Source organism: Culex quinquefasciatus, chromosome 3 (assembly GCF_015732765.1).
Source record: "Culex quinquefasciatus strain JHB chromosome 3, VPISU_Cqui_1.0_pri_paternal, whole genome shotgun sequence".
NCBI classification, from domain to species: domain Eukaryota; kingdom Metazoa; phylum Arthropoda; class Insecta; order Diptera; family Culicidae; genus Culex; species Culex quinquefasciatus.
This window is the reverse complement of record NC_051863.1, coordinates 5,540,568-5,562,768: the sequence shown is the minus strand read 5'-3', so window position 1 is coordinate 5,562,768 and position 22,201 is coordinate 5,540,568. Positions and strand designations below refer to the sequence as shown.

At 35.6% G+C, this 22,201-nt stretch overlaps 1 protein-coding gene across 1 annotated transcript in view; it reads left to right on the top strand.

The window, feature by feature from the left end:
• The first annotated feature begins 1,098 nt into the window (after positions 1-1,098).
• LOC6046260 (nuclear cap-binding protein subunit 1) overlaps positions 1,099-22,201 on the top strand; it is a 48,749-nt gene continuing 27,646 nt past the window's right edge. Inside the window, exons 1-3 of the mRNA XM_038258881.1 lie at positions 1,099-1,308; positions 1,394-2,729; positions 2,793-2,896. Coding sequence (XP_038114809.1) covers positions 1,263-1,308; positions 1,394-2,729; positions 2,793-2,896 — 1,486 coding nt within the window. The 5' untranslated portion in view covers positions 1,099-1,262. The remainder of the gene's footprint in view (positions 1,309-1,393; positions 2,730-2,792; positions 2,897-22,201) is intronic.

Below are 22,201 nucleotides of genomic sequence, written 5' to 3'. Positions count from 1 at the left end.
GAATTAGAAATTAAATGTTCTACAAGAAGTGACAATGGAAAACTAAATTTGAGACAAACTTTTCATTTGCCACATCGACGTTGCTACGGAGAGCGAAATTCGACCTTTTTTGGATTTATACAAATTAATAACTCATGTTTTTGCGATTGATGATTGGACCAATAAAAATACAAATAAACATTACAAATGTTCGACCTATCTGCCAAACGTGTCGTATTTCTCGCTAAAAAAATTAAAAATCTTTTGAATTTTTGAAAATTTTCGATGTCTGCTATCGCTAAAGTTTTTTTTTCGCTAAATTTTTTGTTTTCGTCAAATTTTACATTTTTTGAAAACTTTTATTGCAAAACAACTGAACTAGTGTAAAATACATTTTGAAACACTTTTTCTATGCAAATGTTGAAACTATGGCATGTTATTTTGATATTAATATTTTTTTATTTTTTATTTTTTTATTTTTTTAAAAATATTTGCATCGGCTTAATAAATTAAAAATATTTAAGTTAATTAAATTTCCGAAAATGAAATAAAATAGAATACTAAATTCTAGATTAAATTTAAAAAAAGTCCTATCTGCATAGAAAACTCTTAGCGCAAAATATTTAAGTTTCTGAAACATCCGATTCTATTAAACATTCTGAAAATTTCAAAAAAATCTCTGAATAGTAAAAAAAATGAAATTTGGGCTTGAACATAGCCTTTTATTTTGTTTTTATGTATATATTTATATAGCTGTGTTACACTGGTAAACAGCATTACACTTTTTTCAGTTCACTTTTACACACTTGTATGGGATTTTTCAGTTCAAGTATGATTACACACTTTCGTGTAATCATACTTGAACTGAAAAATCCCATACAAGTGTGTAAAAGTGAACTGAACAGTGTGTAATGTTGATTATCAGTGTAGTAGGGATCATTATAAAATCACAAAATGTGCTGAAAATCACTAGCAATCAATGCCTTCTTTGAATAAGAACTTGTTTACTCAAAAATGAGTACTCAAAATTCCACTCCACCAAAAGTGGGTCATACTCATCTCCCATTCACAGTGTACCAGTTTTGACGTAACTTTATACCAGTGCCGCTTTGACGCCGCATCGGGCCGACATCTGTCATCCGGTGAAAAGCCAGCGTCGCGAAAAAGTTTGCTTCGTCGTTTCGGTGCGCGTATTTTTCGGCAAATTCCGTGCGAAATCCGGTTCGTTCCGTTCTAATTTTGGTTGTTCCGTGTCGGGGAAGTGCAGCTCTCAAAAAGGAGCCATGAATCGTCGCCGCGCGTACGAGGACGATGGCGATTTTTACGGTGGTAAGTTTAACCTCGTTACGGCGAGAGAGTTTTTTTTTTGGTGGCCGTGGTGCCAGATTGAATGGATCTTTTTTTTTTGTTTCAGAGCGATCCCGTAAACGTCGCCGGGTGTCCGAGAACCAGGAGATGGAGGAACGGCTGGAGGCGCTGATCTTGAGAGTGGGGGAGAATAGCACTTCGTCGTTGGAGTCCAACCTTGAAGGGTTGGTTTCGGTGCTGGAGTCGGATTTGGGCAACTTCCGGAACAAGATTCTGCGGATTTTGTCCGAGTGTCCGATCAAGATGCCGGAAAAGTGTACGATCTACTCGACGATGGTGGGGTTGATGAACGCGAAAAATTACAACTTTGGCGGGGAGTTTGTGGACCATATGGTGAAGGCCTTCAAGGAGAATCTGAAGCAGTGCAAGTGGGACGCGGCCCGTTACGCGCTTCGTTTTCTGGCCGATTTGGTCAATTGTCACGTCATCTCGACAAATTCGTTGCTCCAGCTGTTGGACAACATGGTTGACGCAGCGAATGAGGATTCGGTTCCGCAGGTTCGTCGCGATTGGTACGTCTTTGCGGTTCTCTCGACGTTGCCCTGGGTTGGCCGCGAGTTGTACGAAAAGAAGGAATCAGCGCTGGAGAATTTGCTGGTTCGGATTGAGGTGTTTCTGAACAAGCGCACCAAGAAGCATCACAACTCGTTGAGAGTTTGGTCGGTTGATGCGCCTCATCCGCAGGAGGAATATCTGGATTGTCTGTGGGCACAGATCCGTAAGCTGCGCCAGGACAACTGGGCCGAGAAGCACATTCCTCGCCCGTACCTGGCGTTCGATTCCGTCCTGTGCGAGGCTCTGCAGCACAACTTGCCGGTGATTCATCCGCCGCCGCACCAGGATTCGTTTGAATATCCCATGCCGTGGGTAGTCTACCGGATGTTCGATTACACAGATTGCCCGGCGGGGCCGATTCTCCCGGGAGCCCACTCCATCGAGCGTTTCCTCATCGAGGAGCATCTCCACTCGATCATCGAAACCCATCACTGGGAGCGCAAAGATTGTGCCGCCCACCTGTTGAACCTGTCCTACAAAGACAAAATCCCGCTCGAGTACTGCATCGTCGAGGTCATCTTTGCCGAGTTGTTCCACATGCCGACGCCGCGCTACCTGGAGATTTGCTACGGATCGATCCTGATCGAGCTGTGCAAACTGCAGCCGTCCAAAATGCCCCAAGTGTTGGCCCAGGCCACGGAAATCCTGTTCATGAGAATCGACTCGATGAACACGAGCTGCTTCGACCGGTTCGCCAACTGGTTCTCGTACCACTTGAGCAACTTTCAGTTCCGCTGGAGCTGGGACGACTGGGACAGCTGCCTGCTGCTCGAGATGGAGCACCCGAGGCCGAAGTTTATCCAGGAGGTGCTGCTCAAGTGCTTGAGGTTTGTTAAACTCATGTTCCAAAAGACAACATTCAAATTCTAACGACTTAAAATCCTTTTCAGATTCTCGTTCCACGATCGCTTCAAAGAGATGATGCCGGAAACGTACACAAAGTTGATTCCGAAGCCGCCGATTCCGACCTACAAGTACACCATGGAGGGTGCCGGTGAGTGACCTTTTTTTGTTTTCTTTGCATGCTGTATCGACTGAGCTAGCCGAGAAGTTTAGCGTCTCTGTCCCTCCGTTTATGTGCTTGACTCTTAGGGCATCTCCACTGCTAGGAGCAAACTTGCTCCTTAGGCTGGATTTTCATGGATCATGCAACGACATCGTAAGCACGAGCATCGAAATTTTTACGATGCTCTTGGATGGCGTTATGACTTAGCTATGACTCAAACCTAAATAACGGGCAGACCGCCATTTTTCCCGCAAGCGTTTCAAGAAGGAACGGTAGAAAATGGGAGAGAAACGCTTGGGGAAACGTCAACACAAAGCAACACGTGCACGGAAAAACCAAAGATAAAAATTTTAGACAAATGCAGGAGAACTTTTAATTTAGAACCATTCAAAATTTATTTCCGGATAGAACAAAATAATATTAATATTAACAATGTTTGGCAGCATTTAGAAGAGCACAACAAAAAAATTCAGAAATTCAGAAATTCAGAAATTCGGAAATTCAGAAATTCAGAAATTCAGAAATTCAGAAATTCAGAAATTCAGAAATTTAGAAATTCAGAAATTCAGAAATTCAGAAATTCAGAAATTTAGAAATTCAGAAATTCAGAAATTCTGAAATTCAGAAATTCTGAAATTCTGAAATTCTGAAATTCTGAAATTCTGAAATTCTGAAATTCTGAAATTCTGAAATTCTGAAATTCTGAAATTCTGAAATTCTGAAATTCTGAAATTCTGAAATTCTGAAATTCTGAAATTCTGAAATTCTGAAATTCTGAAATTCTGAAATTCTGAAATTCTGAAATTCTGAAATTCTGAAATTCTGAAATTCTGAAATTCTGAAATTCTGAAATTCTGAAATTCTGAAATTCTGAAATTCTGAAATTCTGAAATTCTGAAATTCTGAAATTCTGAAATTATGAAATTATGAAATTATGAAATTATGAAATTATGAAATTATGAAATTATGAAATTATGAAATTATGAAATTATGAAATTATGAAATTATGAAATTATGAAATTATGAAATTATGAAATTATGAAATTATGAAATTATGAAATTATGAAATTATGAAATTATGAAATTATGAAATTATGAAATTATGAAATTATGAAATTATGAAATTATGAAATTATGAAATTATGAAATTATGAAATTATGAAATTATGAAATTATGAAATTATGAAATTATGAAATTATGAAATTCAGAAATTCAGAAATTCAGAAATTCAGAAATTCAGAAATTCTGAAATTCTGAAATTCTGAAATTCTGAAATTCTGAAATTCTGAAATTCTGAAATTCTGAAATTCTGAAATTCTGAAATTCTGAAATTCTGAAATTCTGAAATTCTGAAATTCTGAAATTATGAAATTATGAAATTATGAAATTATGAAATTCAGAAATTATGAAATTATGAAATTATGAAATTATGAAATTATGAAATTCTGAAATTCTGAAATTATGAAATTCTGAAATTCTGAAATTCTGAAATTCTGAAATTCTGAAATTCTGAAATTCTGAAATTCAGAAATTCAGAAATTCAGAAATTCAGAAATTCAGAAATTCTGAAATTCTGAAATTCTGAAATTCTGAAATTCTGAAATTCTGAAATTCTGAAATTATGAAATTCAGAAATTATAAATTTATGAAATTATGAAATTCAGAAATTATGAAATTATGAAATTATGAAATTATGAAATTATGAAATTATGAAATTATGAAATTATGAAATTCTGAAATTCTGAAATTCTGAAATTCTGAAATTCTGAAATTCTGAAATTCTGAAATTCTGAAATTCTGAAATTCTGAAATTCTGAAATTCTGAAATTCTGAAATTCTGAAATTCAGAAATTCAGAAATTCAGAAATTCAGAAATTCAGAAATTCTGAAATTCTGAAATTCTGAAATTCTGAAATTCTGAAATTCTGAAATTCTGAAATTCTGAAATTCTGAAATTCTGAAATTCTGAAATTCTGAAATTCTGAAATTATGAAATTAAGAAATTATGAATTTATGAAATTATGAAATTATGAAATTCAGAAATTATGAAATTATGAAATTATGAAATTATGAAATTATGAAATTCTGAAATTCTGAAATTCTGAAATTCAGAAATTCTGAAATTCTGAAATTCTGAAATTCTGAAATTCTGAAATTCTGAAATTCTGAAATTTTGAAATTCTGAAATTCTGAAATTCTGAAATTCTGAAATTCTGAAATTCTGAAATTATGAAATTATGAAATTATGAAATTATGAAATTATGAAATTATGAAATTATGAAATTATGAAATTATGAAATTATGAAATTATGAAATTCAGAAATTTTGAAATTATGAAATTATGAAATAATGAAATTATGAAATTATGAAATTATGAAATTATGAAATTATGAAATTATGAAATTATGAAATTATGAAATTATGAAATTATGAAATTATGAAATTATGAAATTATGAAATTATGAAATCATGAAATTATGAAATTATGAAATTATGAAATTATGAAATTATGAAATTATGAAATTATGAAATTATGAAATTATGAAATTATGAAATTATGAAATTATGAAATTATGAAATTATGAAATTATGAAATTATGAAATTATGAAATTATGAAATTATGAAATTATGAAATTATGAAATTATGAAATTATGAAATTATGAAATTATGAAATTATGAAATTATGAAATTATGAAATTATGAAATTATGAAATTATGAAATTATGAAATTATGAAATTATGAAATTATGAAATTATGAAATTATGAAATTATGAAATTATGAAATTATGAAATTCTGAAATTCAGAAATTCAGAAATTCAGAAATTCAGAAATTCAGAAATTCAGAAATTTCGAAATTCAGAAATTCAGAAATTCAGAAATTCAGAAATTCAGAAATTCAGAAATTTAGAAATTCAGACATTCAGAAATTCAGAAATTCAGAAATTCAGAAATTCAGAAATTCAGAAATTCAGAAATTCAGAAATTCAGAAATTCAGAAATTCAGAAATTCAGAAATCCTGAAATTCTGAAATACGGAAATACTGAAATTCTGAAATTCTGAATTTCTTAAATTATGAAATTAAGAAGTTCTGAAAATATGAAATTAAGAAATTTCTTAATTTCTGAAATTCTGAAATTCTGAATTTCTGAATTTCTGAATTTCTTGATTTCTTAATTTCTTAATTTCTTAATTTCTTTATTACTTAATTTCTTAGTTTCTGAATTTCTTAATTTCTTAATTTCTTAATTTCTTAATTTCTTTATTTCTTTATTTCTTTATTTCTTTATTTCTTTATTTCTTTATTTCTTTATTTCTTTATTTCTTTATTTCTTTATTTCTTTATTTCTTTATTTCTTTATTTCTTTATTTCTTTATTTCTTTATTTCTTTATTTCTTTATTTCTTTATTTCTTTATTTCTTTATTTCTTTATTTCTTTATATCTTTATTTCTTTATTTCTTTATTTCTTTATTTCTTTATTTCTTTATTTCTTTATTTCTTTATTTCTTTATTTCTTTATTTCTTTATTTCTTTATTTCTTTATTTCTTTATTTCTTTATTTCTTTATTTTTTATTTCTTTATTTCTTTATTTCTTTATTTCTTTATTTCTTTATTTCTTTATTTCTTTATTTCTTTATTTCTTTATTTCTTTATTTCTTTATTTCTTTATTTCTTTATTTCTTTATTTCTTTATTTCTTTATTTCTTTATTTCTTTATTTCTTTATTTCTTTATTTCTTTATTTCTTTATTTCTTTATTTCTTTATTTCTTTATTTCTTTATTTCTTTATTTCTTTATTTCTTTATTTCTTTATTTCTTTATTTTTTTATTTCTTTATTTCTTTATTTCTTTACTTCTTTATTACTTTATTTCTTTATTTCTTTATTTTTTTTTCTTTACTTGCTTTTCTTCTTAATTTCTCCCTCTCTTCTAACCTTCAGCCAGAACTATGATGCAATTATCAAATATTTATTCCATAAAAATAAATATGAAAAAAAATCTATTTTTTTCCATGTTTTCAACTTTCCGTGCATGGTAAACCGTACACACTTTGATCTAGCGTACTGTTTAAAAATGTTCTATGTTTATGGGAAACACTCGTATCATAGGTGGCAATCAACATTTTCCTTGAATGACATACATTTCATGCTGTGAAATAAAATCAAAATTCTTTCTTGTTATTTGAAAACGTAAAACCCACTTTAAAATAATTTGAGGTAGCCTATCGCCTCTTTTCAAAACTTTGTCGACATCAACATCAGCCGATTCCATTGTTGCCATTTTGGCATCGGAAAAATCTCATGTGTTTGCCACAAAACGCTTGAAACGCTTGCCTGCTTGAAATATTCACGGAAATATTTCACAGCGTTATTTGGTTTGTGTCCATGGTGTCGGGGCAGCAATATGGCTGACAGGACAGGCATCGAACTACGATGCACTGACATTTTAGCAAAGCATGGTAGTGACTATGCTTTCGATGTCGGTCATCTTACGATGCTCGTGCATCGAAAATCAAAAGTCGGAAAATCACATTTTCGGGGCTTTCCGGCAATTAGTATTTGTTTTTATTGTTCGTACTGCCATGAACAATCAATCTAAACTATTTCACCACTTAACTTGGTCGAAAAATATGAGTTTTTGACCAAATTTGACCACGAGCATCGAAAGCCGCTTTCGATGTCGGTCATCGAAAAATCCATGAAAATCCACCCTTACAGGTTCCTTAAGTCCTACGTTAATTTTAACATACAAAAGGCATACCACAGACCCATTCCCGATTTTGTTTTATTTATGTGTAAAAAAACTAAATTGTCAAGTCAAAATTTTGCAATAGATCAACTATGATCCCCTTGAAAAATCCGTCATAAAAAAAAGGAAGATTTTTAGATATTTTATAAATTTAAAGTTGCTTTTGAATTTAGTAAATTCTGGACAAAAAAATATTTTTTTTGTGTGATATTTTTTGTATGTTTGGTTTTTTTTCTTTTTTTAATGCTTAGGTTTTTTATTGAATTATTGGAAGTCCTTTTGAATATTTAAAGATTTTTAGCTATTTTTTTGTTATTTTTTTGGTTTTTAAATTTTGAACAAAATTCCTAGAAAAAAATAAAAAAAAAGCTAGAATTCTATTTTTTCAAAAGATTTTTTAAAAATATTATTTATCTTTAAGTTCAGAAAATTCCAAAACATTTAAACAATTGATAATTTAAAAAAAACAAGTTCCAAATATAAAGAAAGAAGAAATCATTACAAAATAACTGGGTGCTGAATGGTGGTTCGCAAAACGGCCTCAATTTTGAACTGTCAAAGTGGAACCAATTTACTGTTCGCCAAAAGTAGAGAGTATTGTTATCGAAAATTATTATTTTATTTTTTGATTTTGCAAGAATGAAAAATGTGTGACTTTTGAGGACCTAGAGCTCTAGTTAAGAAATCTTAAGAAAGTGGAAGGTGAGATCGTCATTTTTTATAACTTTGAATGGAAGTTGCGGCTGTCTTTATTGTTTGATTCCGTTTGAAAACCTGGTTTAGTGAAAATCTTCTGTTTGTTGGATCAGTCTCTCTACTATTAGCGATGTTTTTTTAGCTGGACCAGCTGCAGGATTCCAAAATCAGCTAGGGTATTTATCTGCGACATCGCAGAATGAAACTCTCGCCACGATTTTCCAGCAAAATTGCCAAAAAATAGATAAAATAAAACACATACTACTGATTATAAAATAGCTCATTTTCCAGTAAGAAAAAAGTCATGCTAGCGCTTGAACAGCCTCCTACTTTGTAGATGTAAACAAAATGGGATCATTCGAAAATCACGTTACGCATTCTCTCTATTCATCACCCAGCAAAATGATAATCACAAGCAAAATATCTGTAAATTTAATATGCCTCAAAATTAAAAAAAAAAAGTAATTCTTAATTGAAAAAAATATATTGCAATAAAAAATACTATAAATAATAAAAATAAGAATTTAAATATTCGGATAATTTTAAGAATTAAAAAAAATCCGAAAAATCTGGTAATTAAAATACTGAGAATTATAAAAATTAAAAAAAAAATTATATAAATCTAAAAAAAAAAAATCTAAACCATTATATTAAATTGAAAAAGTAAGACTTTAACATATCTTAAAGCTCTAAAAAATAAAAATTTCAAAATTATATAAGGCCGTTAAAAATAATATTTTTGAATTTTGGATGGATGGAAATATCGACGGATTTTTGTTTTCTCGAAAAAAGACTTTTCGTGGGAATGTATAAAAAAACTATGAATTTGAAAAAATCTGATACTTTAAAGAGTTTAAAAAATCGGAAAAATGTGATAATTAAAAATACTGAGAATTATTAAAATTCAGAATTTTTTTTTTCGTGGTACATAATCATTAAACTTATATCAATCTCAAAATATTGAAAATTCTAAAACATCATATCATTATGAACATTTAAAAAATATTAAGACTTTAATACTTCTTACAGATCTAAACATTTCAAAATCGTATAAATTTCAATGATTTCAATGATATTAAAAAAACAAAAACCCAAAAATAAAAAAAAAACAGTAAATTTCTAATGTCCAGAAAAAAATTCTTATTACAAAATATAAAATATAAATTCTTAAAATTCTAAAAAAAAATTTACAAATAAAAAAACTGAATTCAAAAACAAAAAAAAAATGAAATTTTAATTATTTTATAACTAACTAAAATTCTCAAACATCAAAATCATTATTAAATTATAAAAAAAAGCTTTGAACATTCTTATTTAAAAAAATAAAGCGAAGAGTTCCAAGTAAACAAAAAGTAAATTAAAAAAAGTTTTGGGAATTTTAAATTTTTATATAAAAAAATAAATTATCAAAAATATCATAAAATTTTCAAAAAAATCATGAATTTGTTAAAAAACTGTATTTTATGGCTTAAAAAATATACTTAAGTTGCTGAAAATTATGATAATTTCAAACAATCTAAGAATTTTTAAATATTTATGAATCGTAAAAAAATATAAATTGTAAATAAATTATGAATAGTTTTTTATTAGTTGTAAAAAATCTATAAATTGCAAGTACTCCAAAAATAAATATTATAAACATTCTAAAAAAAATCAAAATTCTGAGCACTCTTAATTCGCAATTCGCAATTTTCAGTGTAAGAACGGGCCTTGACCGATCTTATGCACCAGGTTCCCGACGAACACGCACTGCCCTTACACCTACATCTCACCCTTGCTCTGAGTCAGTACGAGCAGCACGCTAGAACACGCTTTGAGTGTTCGTGCCAGGCATGCACACCTTCTTTTCCGGTTACGCATTTTAACTCGGCCGGGGGTGGTACATTAAGTAGGGTTTGATGTAAGTATAAGCGCCTAAACATTTAAAGTGTGCCTATCAACTTTCATTAAAGCAAAAACTGTTTTATTTTTAGTTTGAATTCAAAAACTTATTGTTATTTACTGTGTTTTGTTTTCTCCTGAAATTTTTCCTAGTGTTTAGTCGTGTTTATATGTTGCTATTTCTTTTGTCGCGGTGTTTTGTTACAATTTTTGGTCCTAAGCATTTTATAAAAGTTTTTTTCAAAAGTACAATAGTAATATTTGTGTTAACTCTTTGATCATTCCAAAAATTGAGTAAGGGCTCGAACCTCATTTGTTTGGTGAAGATTGAAAACAATGGACAGTGAAAGAAATATACTATTTGAAGAATCAATTGTAAAAGAAAGATAGTAATTTATTAAGTAGATAATGAAATTAACAATAGTTAATAAAAAGAGGTAACAAACAAGCTTAGATTGTATTAAGTGCAATTTATAGGGCAGATGAAAAATTATTCAAAAAGATAAATAAAGATAAACAAAATTGACATCGCTGCCTAATTAAGGAAAAACAGACAGTTTGTTACAGCAGCATCAATTGGTAAAATAGAGTGGAAGAGCGTTGAAAAATAAGAGAATCAAATAAATAAAATCGAAATCAAATAAAGGATAGTAAACAGAAGCCGCGATAGAAAAAAAAAAGTGAAACAAAATAAACAGAAGATAGGTGGTAGCTGAGAATGAAGAGAAGAGAAACCCCGTTGTGCGATGTTTCAGGTACATCCACAGCAGTTGACTCAACATACTGCGAATCAAAACAATACCGTCTACAATCACAAATTACATCCCTTTCCCACATTGTCGCGCCCCTTTCTTTTAGCCGTCTCGACTTTGACCCGCGGTGGTCAAAGGTTTACGATCCGTTTCCACAGGCCACCAGCTAGGTCATCATGAAAACCAAGCCAACGTGGAGGTAAGAAAATAGGACACTTGCAAGGAACCAGAGCTATACTGTTCTGATCAAGAATGATCTAACAGGACTACGGGCGTAGTCAGTGACGCTCCTTCCAGGATGTTCCTCGCCTGAGCGTCAACTGAAGAGGTATCATCAGAATCATTCGCACTTGGCCTGCAAAATTCTGAGCACTCTTAAAGTTAACAAAATCGAACTTTATTTTTGATATTTTGGAAAATCTAAAACATTAAATCACAATTCAAATTCTCTTAAATTCTAAAATTCTTAATATTTTTGAAATTTTAAAAATACCTTAAGTTATTTATTGACCCTTGCACTGTAACTTGGATTTTGCCCGCAGTTTTCTCTCGCACTTTTGACAACAAGAATTCGAAAAACTAGGCAACCAGTAGTTGTTTGTTTACACTGCCAGTCGCAGTTTCCACCAAACTGGACATTCGCACTTTAAAATTGCGATTGACAGCTGAAAAACAAGCGAGCACTTTGATCATTTTTTAGGAAATTTAAATTTTCCCAAGGCAGTTTGACAAGTCGCAATAGTGCGATCGATAACAATAATTTAGTGCGAAGTCCAAGTTAGTGGGAATTGCGCAATAAATTTCAAAACTTCAACATTTTCAATAAATCCTAAATTTCCAAAAATTAAAAAAAATCTAAACTCAAAAAATATGTCAAAAATATTAAAAAAAGGCAAAAGTTTAAAAATAAAAGAAAACTGCCACTTATAAAACCAAATCATAAACAGAAATAAAAAGTTCTGATAAATTCTTAACATTTTATAAATAATTGAAAATTCTATGAATTATAGTTACATATTATAAAAAATACTTTAAAAAATCAAAAAATTCTTAAAGTTAAAAAAATGAAGATGGAAATTATTTTTTTTTAATGTTGATTTTCTTATTTTTTATTACACATAAAAATTCAAAAACCTTTTAAAATTCTAAAACAGTAAAATTTTAGATTTTTTTTTTAAATTTTGAAAATAAAATTATAAAATAAAAATCATTTTTAGAGTTTTTTTTTGAAAAAGTCCTATAAGCTATTGTGTTTCATATGTTTATAGGACCCATTCAAAAAAAAAAAACTCTAGATTTGTGACTGACCTTCAATCCAACACTTACGAAAAGTGATATTTAAAAAAAAGTCTCCTGGCATCACTAACTCGCTCTGACAAGCTCTGCTTGTGGTGTTGATGGCAGACCGTTCGCCTTGCTAAAACAAATTTTGGCACTATTTTTCCAAGTGGTTAGTCAAAAAATGCTCCAAAGAAGAAAAAAATATATCAGAGGTTCATGGGCACTATTTTTAAATCATGGAAAAAGGCAAATAAAAATAAAAATAAAACATAGGATCTCTGTTCTACCAAATGGTGCACACTATGAAAATTGAAAAATATGTTTTCATTTTGCAGCTCAAATTGTACATCAAAACTTTTTTTTAGGATAAAACATGCTTAAAAGCACAAAAAATCAATTCTTGATTATCATACATTGCACCTTAAAGATGCATTTTTGTCCACTAAAAAAACAAACAATTTAGAGGTGGTAGACTGCCGTTCTACGCATAATTGTCCCATGTCAGTTTTTGACGATTTTGACTTTATGCCATTTTTAAGTTTAGTCTGATGTGTACTTTAAGAAAAACACATAAAATCTGGTACTTTGTTCGGAAACTCATCAAAAACAACACCAAGTCTGTTTGTCCCATCGTTGAACTTCTACGCATAATTGTCCCACCAAGTATTTTCTTACACGGAATCATTAGTTTTACTAAGCATTATGCCTTGTTTACCTGCTGTATAGCAAGAGAATCACAAATAAGGGTGATAAACTTCTAACTGGGGCGATTAGGGACACAGGGTGAATAGGAACCCACGGGACAATTATGCGTAGAAACACAGAAATTGGTCGAAAAATTTCAATCGCGTTTTTCTCAGTTGAACTTTTTTGAACATGGGACAATTATGCGTAGAACGGCAGTAGAGCTAGCAAAAAAAAACAATAGGAAAGAATTTAAAAAAATATTTGACACCGCAATAATCTCTCCTAGAGATACCTTTCTGCTGCTTCTGCGCTGAAGACCGAGAAAGCATACTTCTCATTACTCCTCATTGACATGATGGAAACAAGAGCGTCTATGCGTAGTGTCCTTACTACGAATTTCGAATAACTTATGATTGCATTATCCGGACTTTCTTTCGCAAATCGTCAAACAACCATTTTAGAAATCATAGATTGTCTCTTTATTTTGACACAAACAAAATAACAAATTTTCCTTCACAAAAAAATATTTGTTGTTCAAACTTGTTCTTCCTCCTCCTCCTCACACTATATTTTCACTTGCCTATTGTCTCTCTTTTTAAGCTTGCTTGCTTGCTCGGGGTTTCACTCAAACTTCGCTCACGGTCACGATATTTTTTTTCTAGCTTTCTTCTTCCACTTTCATCCTCTCGAAAAATCTTCACTGCTTTTTTTTTTCAACTCTCGTATAAATAGTTTATAAATTACACATTAAATTAATTTGGTGTCTCGCTCTGTCTATCCGCTGCCTTAAACGCTAGTTCCCTTATAATATCTCTCTCTTCGCTCGCGCACTACACACTACTACACACTAACAGTCGTTTCGCTCCTACTGCTTCCGGTGGCACCTTCGGCGCCATCGCTTGCCGTCCCTTCGACGACCTCTTCGTCTTCACGTCCCTCAACCGTCGTCGTCGTGGCCTGCTCGTGGACGGTGCTTTCCGCGACGACCGATTCGTCGGTTGGCGTTGGCGTCGTCGTCGTCGTCGTCGTCATGGTTGACGCCATCGAAAGGGTCGTTTCCCGCTCGTCGTCGCGACCGATCTCGTTGGTTTGGACGTCGTCTTCGTCCGGTTCCGTGGTTTGGTTGGCGATCGCGCGCGCATGATTGATGATCGACATGGTCAGGTCGTTGAAGCTGGGGGACGACCCCGACGAGATGGCGTCGCTCGCCTCGAACAGGATGATGTTGGTGGCGTTGGTCGCGATGGGTTTGACGGCGGCCTTGATCATCTCGTACGGTGGTGGTGGTTTGCTGGACGAGACGTCGACGAGCGGTTCGGCGATCAGGATTTCGTTTTCTTCGGTGGCGGCGGCGTCCCGCTTGGACTTTTCGTTGCTGGCGTTCTTCAAACTGACGGTGGAGGGTTGCTCGGTTGCTGTGGTTACTGGCTTCGCGGTTGTTGTTGTTGTGGTCGTGGTTGGGCTACTTGATCGCGCCCGTTGGGCTTTGACGTTTCCAGGATGCTGGGAAGCGACGGGGTGTCCGGGTGGCGTTGGACGACGGTGGGTGTAGCGAGATCGTCCGCGCGAAGCGCGCAGTCGGTTCACCTGGTTCTCCAGGCTGGGTCGAGCGGACGGTTGAGGGGCTGCCGTTTGCTGGGTTTGCGGTTTGGTTGCGGTGGATTCGACGACGGCGGTTGCTGCTGCTGCTGGAACGTGCTCGGAAGAAGCGGACAGCTGCTCGATGCTGGCGGATGACGATGTCGAGCTGGATGGTTCGACGCTGGCAGTACTGCTGTTCTTACGGGGTCGCTTGGGGATCCACTTGAGGACGGGCTTCTCGGTGGAGACGCCTGAAGCGGGACTCGGGTACGGCTTGTAGACTGTTTTGATGACCAGCCGGGGTCGCATCGTGGTGATGATGTCGTCGGACTTTTCGTGCTTGTTCTTGAAGTAGGGCTGGTAGTGCGTGAACGGCTTGTTGGTGGTAGCCGTCGTGCCGATTCCGCTCGAAGCCGTTGAAGACGTTGCCGGAAGCGGTGTTGTGGTGTTCGAGGTGGTCGGAGTGGTCAGCGAAGTCGGGAAGGGGGTCGTTGAGCTGGAGTACGGTTGGGTGACGTAGTTCTTCGGCTTCTGGACCTTGTGGTTCTGCTTGGCCGTTCCGTAGTACGTGCCGTAGTCCTTTTCCGGTGGGGGTAGCTGAACGCTCAGCTGGGACTCAGGCCGGTGGGTGGCGTAGTCGGGTCCTTCGCTGAACTTGAGCGGCTTATGGCTGGTGACGGTGACGGAGTGATGGTTCGGGTTCTTCCGCTTGCCGCCGGACTTTTTCGGGATCTTCTTGACGTGGGCAAGCTCGACGACCCGCGACGGTACAAAGTCGTAGTTGTCGTGCTGGCTGAGGTAGTGGTAGCTCTTGAGGGTGGAAGAAATGGGCGTCTCAAGCTGGGGTGGGACGATCGTCGGGGACGGAACGCCCCGATACGGTGTCGATCCGTGCGAGATGGTGAACTTGGGCGTGAAGCTGGTCTTGGTGTAGGACGAAGACGACGAGTAGGGAGGACTGGCGGCCGTCGTGATCGAGATCAGCGGCGTAGTTCCGTTGGTCGTGGACTTGCCATGGTACAGCGGATCCGGCTCGGAGTACATCTTGCCGCTCTCGCTGACCGCTCCCTTCTCGTCGATAAAGTTGCTGCTGCTGCTGTAGTAGCCGGAGGATGTTGCGGCGTGACCGATCGAAGGCGTGAACTCTTCCGCTGCGGTGGCAATAGGAAGGACTGCGGTGGTGGTGGTGGACTTGGGCGTGACTGCGTTTTCTATCCCAAATGATTGAAATTTGGGCGAAGCAGAATCGACTTGGGCACTGCCGGCCGTGTCCGGTTCCAGTGCCGTCACCGGCTGAAAGGCCGGCGCCGTGAACTTTTCCCGCAAACCGGCGGGCGAGGCCTGGACCGTGGGCAACGGGGCGTACCGATGGTTCGAGGCGGTCGTCTGGCTCGACGGTGGTTGCGTCGTTGCGTGCTGGTGATGCTGCTGGTAGTGGTACCGGCCGGATGACGTAGCGGTCGCGTACTTGATCGTGGTGTTGGGAATGCTGTTGGGAGAATAGTGCGTGCTGGATTGATTTGGGTGCTTGGGAGTTACAAAGGTAGTCGAGTGGTGGTGCTGTTGTTGTTGCTGTTGCTGTTGTGGTGCAAGAAAGTGGTAGACCGGGGCCGGTTGCATGATCCTAATCGGAACGGCGTGCAACCCGTTCGGGTCCTGCTGGGTACCGTAGATCTGCGCACCCTGCGACGGAACTAGCTGGAGTTGGACGGGGAACGCGATCGGGGCTTGGGACATTTGGATCATTTGGTTGGGCGCGATCGGGATGTGGTTCAGCATGACCTGACCCTGGGGATTGTACACCGGGATCGACTGGACGAGGTTCTGCGGCAGAGGCTGCATCGGCGGAGGGTTGTTCTGCGGCAACGGGCCGTACGCCTGTTGCGGTTGGATCGCGTAGTACTGCGGCGGAGCCTGTTGAGGCTGCTGAAGCTGCTGCTGCTGCTGCGGCTGTTGGTGATGATGATGGTGGATGTGGGTCGGACGCGTCTGCTGATGCTGTTGTGGCTTCACCTCCTGCGACTCGTGACTCGCACCCCTAAGATCCACAATCTTGCTGTAATCCTGCTCGATGTTGCTCGACGCCGGCGAGTGCAGTTCCTTGATCAACGGCGGACTCGGCGGCAAGGTCGGCGCAAGCGGAGCGATCGACGGACGCTGGAAGTGGATGTGGTGATAAAACTTCGGCACCGACTGGCTCGACGTCGTGAACGGATCCGGAAACTTGATCCTATTAAAGCCACCCCCAAGCCGCAACCCGTTCGAGCCAAAATGCGGCTGCGGTTGGTGAACCACCTTGGGCGTGCTATCCCCAAGCAACGTCTGCAGCAGATACTCCCCCAGCGTGATCGTGGCCTGCGTCGGCCGCCCAAACCGATTCCCCCCAACAAACCCAGGATGGTACGGATACACCGGATCAAACACGGCACGATCCACAAACTGATCGCTCTTCTTCATCATCTGCCCCCCGTTCGGCACCGCCAATCCAAAATACCGCGGATAGTCCTCGTCCCGCACGATGAAGCTCCGATTGACCGTACCGACTTCATCCAGCTGCTGCCCCCTCACGGGAGCCACGGTAAACTTCAGCTCGTACCGATGCCCCCTCTGCTCATCCCGGTGCCGAATCCGTTCGACCTTCCAAAACGCGCTCACATTCCGTCCCCCCTTGTACTGCTGATTAGGTTCATCCTGCACGAAAAAGTACGCGTCGTCGCTCTCCATCTCGAGTCGGCCGTGGGCCAGTTCGACGATGTCGCCGAAGCGGGGTACGGTCAGGTCGACGGAACCGAGGTACGGGGCCGCGTAGATGGCCTTCTGCTGGCGCATGATGTAGAGGGGTTGCTTGGTGGTGGTGGTGGAGGGCGAGCCGTCGAGGGAGGGAGGGCCGCTGTTGGGAAAGAGTGGTGGGGAAAGTTTGTAGTATTTTTTAGAATGCGGTAAAATTTTGACACTGCGATCATAAAAAGTAAACAAAATTATAACAAATGGTCAGATTTGGAAACAGATATTCTTTTAGTCAATTTTAGTTTCGTGAAAAACATGTTTTATCCAGACAACCTAGATGTTCCGTTGATTAAAAAATATATTTTCTCACCTGAGGCATCAAATTCAAATTCTACGATCCACATACCATCTACATTACAAAATCTCTTTTCAGAGTTTTTTTTTCAAAGGCCCAATAAACAAAATATTCATTTTTGGCTTTTTAGGTGTTTTTTGATACCCTTCCCTCGATGCGGTTTCAAGAAACACTCAAAACTAAAATTGAAATGTTGTTTATTAGACCCTTCCCTTAAATTTTCTCAATATTTCACCACCGCCATTTTGGCCGCCATCTTGGATTTAAAATTTCTGAATAATTTTAGATCATAAGATCAAATAAGAACCCAACAATCTTATTTGAGCTTAATGGCCCAAAACAAGAAAACGAATAAAGAACAATATTTTCGTGATTCGATTATCCGAAGTAATTTTTTTCATGAACTTCAGATAATTGAGTCTGGACTGTATTGAGAAAATCATTTGATAGTGGAGCTGGCTCAAGTTTGACAATTTGACGTAAAAAGTGAGGAAATAAAAAAAAAACGAAATTTTGATTATCAATGATTAGGTTATCCGAAGTACATATCTAAGAAACCTTCGGATAATCGAAACTTCGGATGATGAAGGGTTCGGCTAGTCGAAGTTGGACTGTACAGAAATTCCATTTGAAAGTTAAAAATCAACATTTTTAAGTGGCTTCAATAGGTCAGGAGGTTGTTTGGCCCAAATAAAAATAGATGTTTTATTTATTGGCCAGTAGGATGATCGTAGCCAAGTTAGGGTGGTTCCAAAACTACTATTTTGGATTCATAACTCCTCGTAGTGATTAAAAGTTGGGCTTTTAAGAAAAAAAAAAGCTAGCCTGAAGTTTAAAAAAATACATGCTTATATTTAAACAGATTGTATAAAACTTTAAAATTATGGTTTGACAGTATTTCAACAAAAAAATTGACATAAGTTACTCAAAACTTGCAAGTAGGTAGTCCATGAACAAGATTGCACCGCCAACATTTTGAAAATAAACGCGCGGACAAACGAAATATTATAAATATTAACATATTCTGTAAAATATCCATTACTTAACCATTAGCTCTGAAACAAAAAGTCTGGAGTTCTTTTTGAAAAGGTCCAATAGAGCAAATTTTCAGGTTTTGCTCTTTGGGTGTTTTTTAATACCCCTGACTCAAGGCTGTTTCAAAAACACCCAAAAAGAAAAAAATTGAAAATTTGGTTTACACTATTACAGTTATGCTACCATTAAAATTTTGCAAATTATCATTGAATTCATGAAAATATTTTTTCCCAGAACTTCTACGTTTTTCACTGGTCTGTGGTCCCTAAATTCAAAATTTGTTAGACTATTAAAAAGTCACTTTTTGATTGAAAATGCACCTTAAAAAAACGTAGTAATCCAGCTGCGTGTAAAAGGCCCGAGTGTAAAATAAATTTTGCATTATTTGATTAAATTCTATGTGATTTCACACCCTGAAATATGTAGCCATCAATATGGAAAACCTACTTGACCGAAATGTCAAGCTCATATATGCGTTTATCCTATCAATTCCTCATCGGTCTGATGGCCGAGCGGGCTAAGGCGCCAGTCCGTACGGTCGGTGCTGGGTTTGAATCTCGTCGATAGCAACTTGTTTTTTTGTTTACAAAAATTGTACATGCTGCTTGTAATATTAAGTGTCTTTTTTGACGAAGGTGATGTGCATGCTTTTGCATGCGATTTTACCATCGGATTTTCTCTTTGAGTTTTATACAACTTAATCTGAATAATTTACAATTGATTTTACTAGTTTTTTTCTATAAAAGTTTCAATTTAATCAAATAAATTTTTGTTGGTCCCAGATGTTTGAAGAAAATTTTGAGGGCGCCGAACAAAAACTTGAAATAAAATTTGCATTGATGTAATAATTTTTTTTGAAATTTTGTTTGATCATATTTTCGATTTTTTCAATAACACTTTTTTTTTAAATAAAAATATTTTGCGAACCAGATTTTGCACTATTCTAGACTCTAGCGCAAAAGATGCATTTTGTAGTCCCCTTAAACAAATTAAAAAATACGTTTTTTTGTGAATTCAACTTTCAGTAATGAACAGTGAAGTAACATGGTCGAGATTTTTTTTTCACGTTGCTTTCTGAAAAGTGAATATCATTAGCAACAACATTGCCGACGACACCAAATCAGAAAACCAGGTATAAATTTTGTATGACCAGCCCTCAAAATTATTAAGAAACTTGTATGGAAAAACAAATTACGCAAAATGGCTTCTTTTGACAAAGGGAATGCTCTACAAAGTTTCATCCAAATCAAAAAAACTTAGTAAAATGTAGTTAATACATTCACAAAACAATTCATGAATGAAAAAATATAATAAATTTCATTTGTTTACTATAGATATGAAAACAAAATAAAAAGATCTCTGAAGTTTTTTAAAATCTCCAGTAAACATTTTTTTTTATTCTTTGATTTTCAGTGTTTATGAAACCATCGTAAGTCAGGGGTATTCAAAAACACAAAAATGGAAATAATTATTTTAGTTTTACTCTTGAGAATTATACAAAACATTACTTTCATACAACTAGAAGTTGAATGGATCTCTTCAAAACATAAACTCCAGAAACTTTTTTTTCATCTTAATCATCCTTGGAAAAATCGGTAGTTGTGTTTTTTTTGCAAAGGTCCAATAAACAAAATTCTGATTTTTGCTTTTTGGGTGTTTTAAATAATCCTGGCTCAAGATGGTTTCAAATACACAAAAAAAGTTTATTAGAAACTTAAGAAAATTCCACAATTATTCCCTTTTAAAAGTCGTATACACCGAAAAAATCAATATTCTCGTAATTCTGGACTTTTTATTGAAAAGGTCCTATAAACCAGATTTTAATTTTTTGCTTTTTGGGTGTTTTTGAATACCCCTGACTCAAGGCGGTTCTAAAAACACCCAAAAAGCAAAAAATGAAAATTTGGTTTATATGACCTTTTCAAAAAAAAAAAAAAAAACTCCAGAATTGTAATTGTTGTTCATGAAGGTGAGAACCACGAAGGAACTTATTCATGAGTATGGTGCATTTCAAGAATTGTTTTTGAAAAGGTCCTATAAGCTTTTGTGTTTCATATCATGTAGGACCTTTTCAAAAAAAGAAGAAAAAAACCCTGGATTTGCACTATTTAAAAACGAAAATAATTGCACTATAAACGTAAATACATTCCTCCGTGGTTCACGAATTCATGACCACAGTTCACGATGTCGGGAAGTTGATTTTTTTCAGTGTAAGATCTTTTCAAAAAGTTCCGACGATTTATTGTGTGCAAACTTCATCGTGTAAGAGAAAGTGTAACAAGCTAAGGAAATGCTCGTTATAACCCAATAAAAAAGTTTAGAAATCTGTCGGATTTTATTATAATCATCTTATTCTAGGTCTTGACTAAGACTTTGATAATTAAAGTTTTTAAAAACCCTGTTTTTTTATGTAAAAAAATGATTTTAAATTTTTTGATTTTTGTACGTTCTACTCAACTAGGGGCAAGACGAACAACCCTTTTGGGGCAAGAGGAACAATGCACGAAAAAACATGTTAATTTGCTAACAATTGAACTGTTATCACTTAAATACATCAGATTAGAATGTTTTGGAACGTTTCCTTACATTTAAGATTTAGTAATAATATTTTACTATTGTTTTTGATCGTTTTTACGAAAAAAAATTATCTAGATGATAAATAGTAAATTTACATAATATCACTATATTTTAATGGAATATTTTTTTAACAATTGTTTATCTGTTTTTAAGTATTTGTATGTAGTTATTTTCCAATAAAATATGTTGTTGCAGCAATTCGTATTTTTTTTCCATACTAAAAATCCATATGGTACACTTGCCCCACCTGAAAACGATTTTTTAAATGCTATCAACAAAAATAACCAAAAGTTAAATCATACTTTATAATAGGTGCAAGTCATTGGAAAGGACACTACTGATCTAGAAAAAAAAGCATTTTGATAAAATGAGCCTTGAAACGAACCCTAAGCCTTATTTTGTACTTTCCAAATATTATAACAAAACAAAGGTTTTGAAAAAAACTTCATTTAATCTTATGCCCCGTAACGTTTACGTCGTTTTGGCGGTTATGTGGTAATAGAATCAGCTAATTGCATTGCTAGCAACAATTCCTCATACTGGAAATAATCAAAATTGTAAAAATTACGGCCGTACGAGCGATTGTTCCTCTTGCCCCATATGGTCGTCCCCACCTTCCCCTACACACCCCTTCGGAGGAGGCGTTTCAGGAACAACAGAACCACAACCGCCGAACGACATCTCGTCTCGATCCATTGATTTGACGGACCAAAGGTTCTTATTAAACTATATTACACAACGTCGCCATGTCGAACCAAGCCACCAGCGACCAGTGGTGGCGCGAAAGTGGTGAAAAGTTATATCACGGCTCTCGTTGCTGCTATTGGCTATTGTTTTGTGTTGCAACTTGGTCAACAATATGTGGAATTGCGCGGAAGAATCGTTACTTATTTGCATGAGTTGATATCGCGTTCCAGCTGGGTGGTCTCGCGGTTGACCACTACTGCGCGATCTGTTTGATATAGT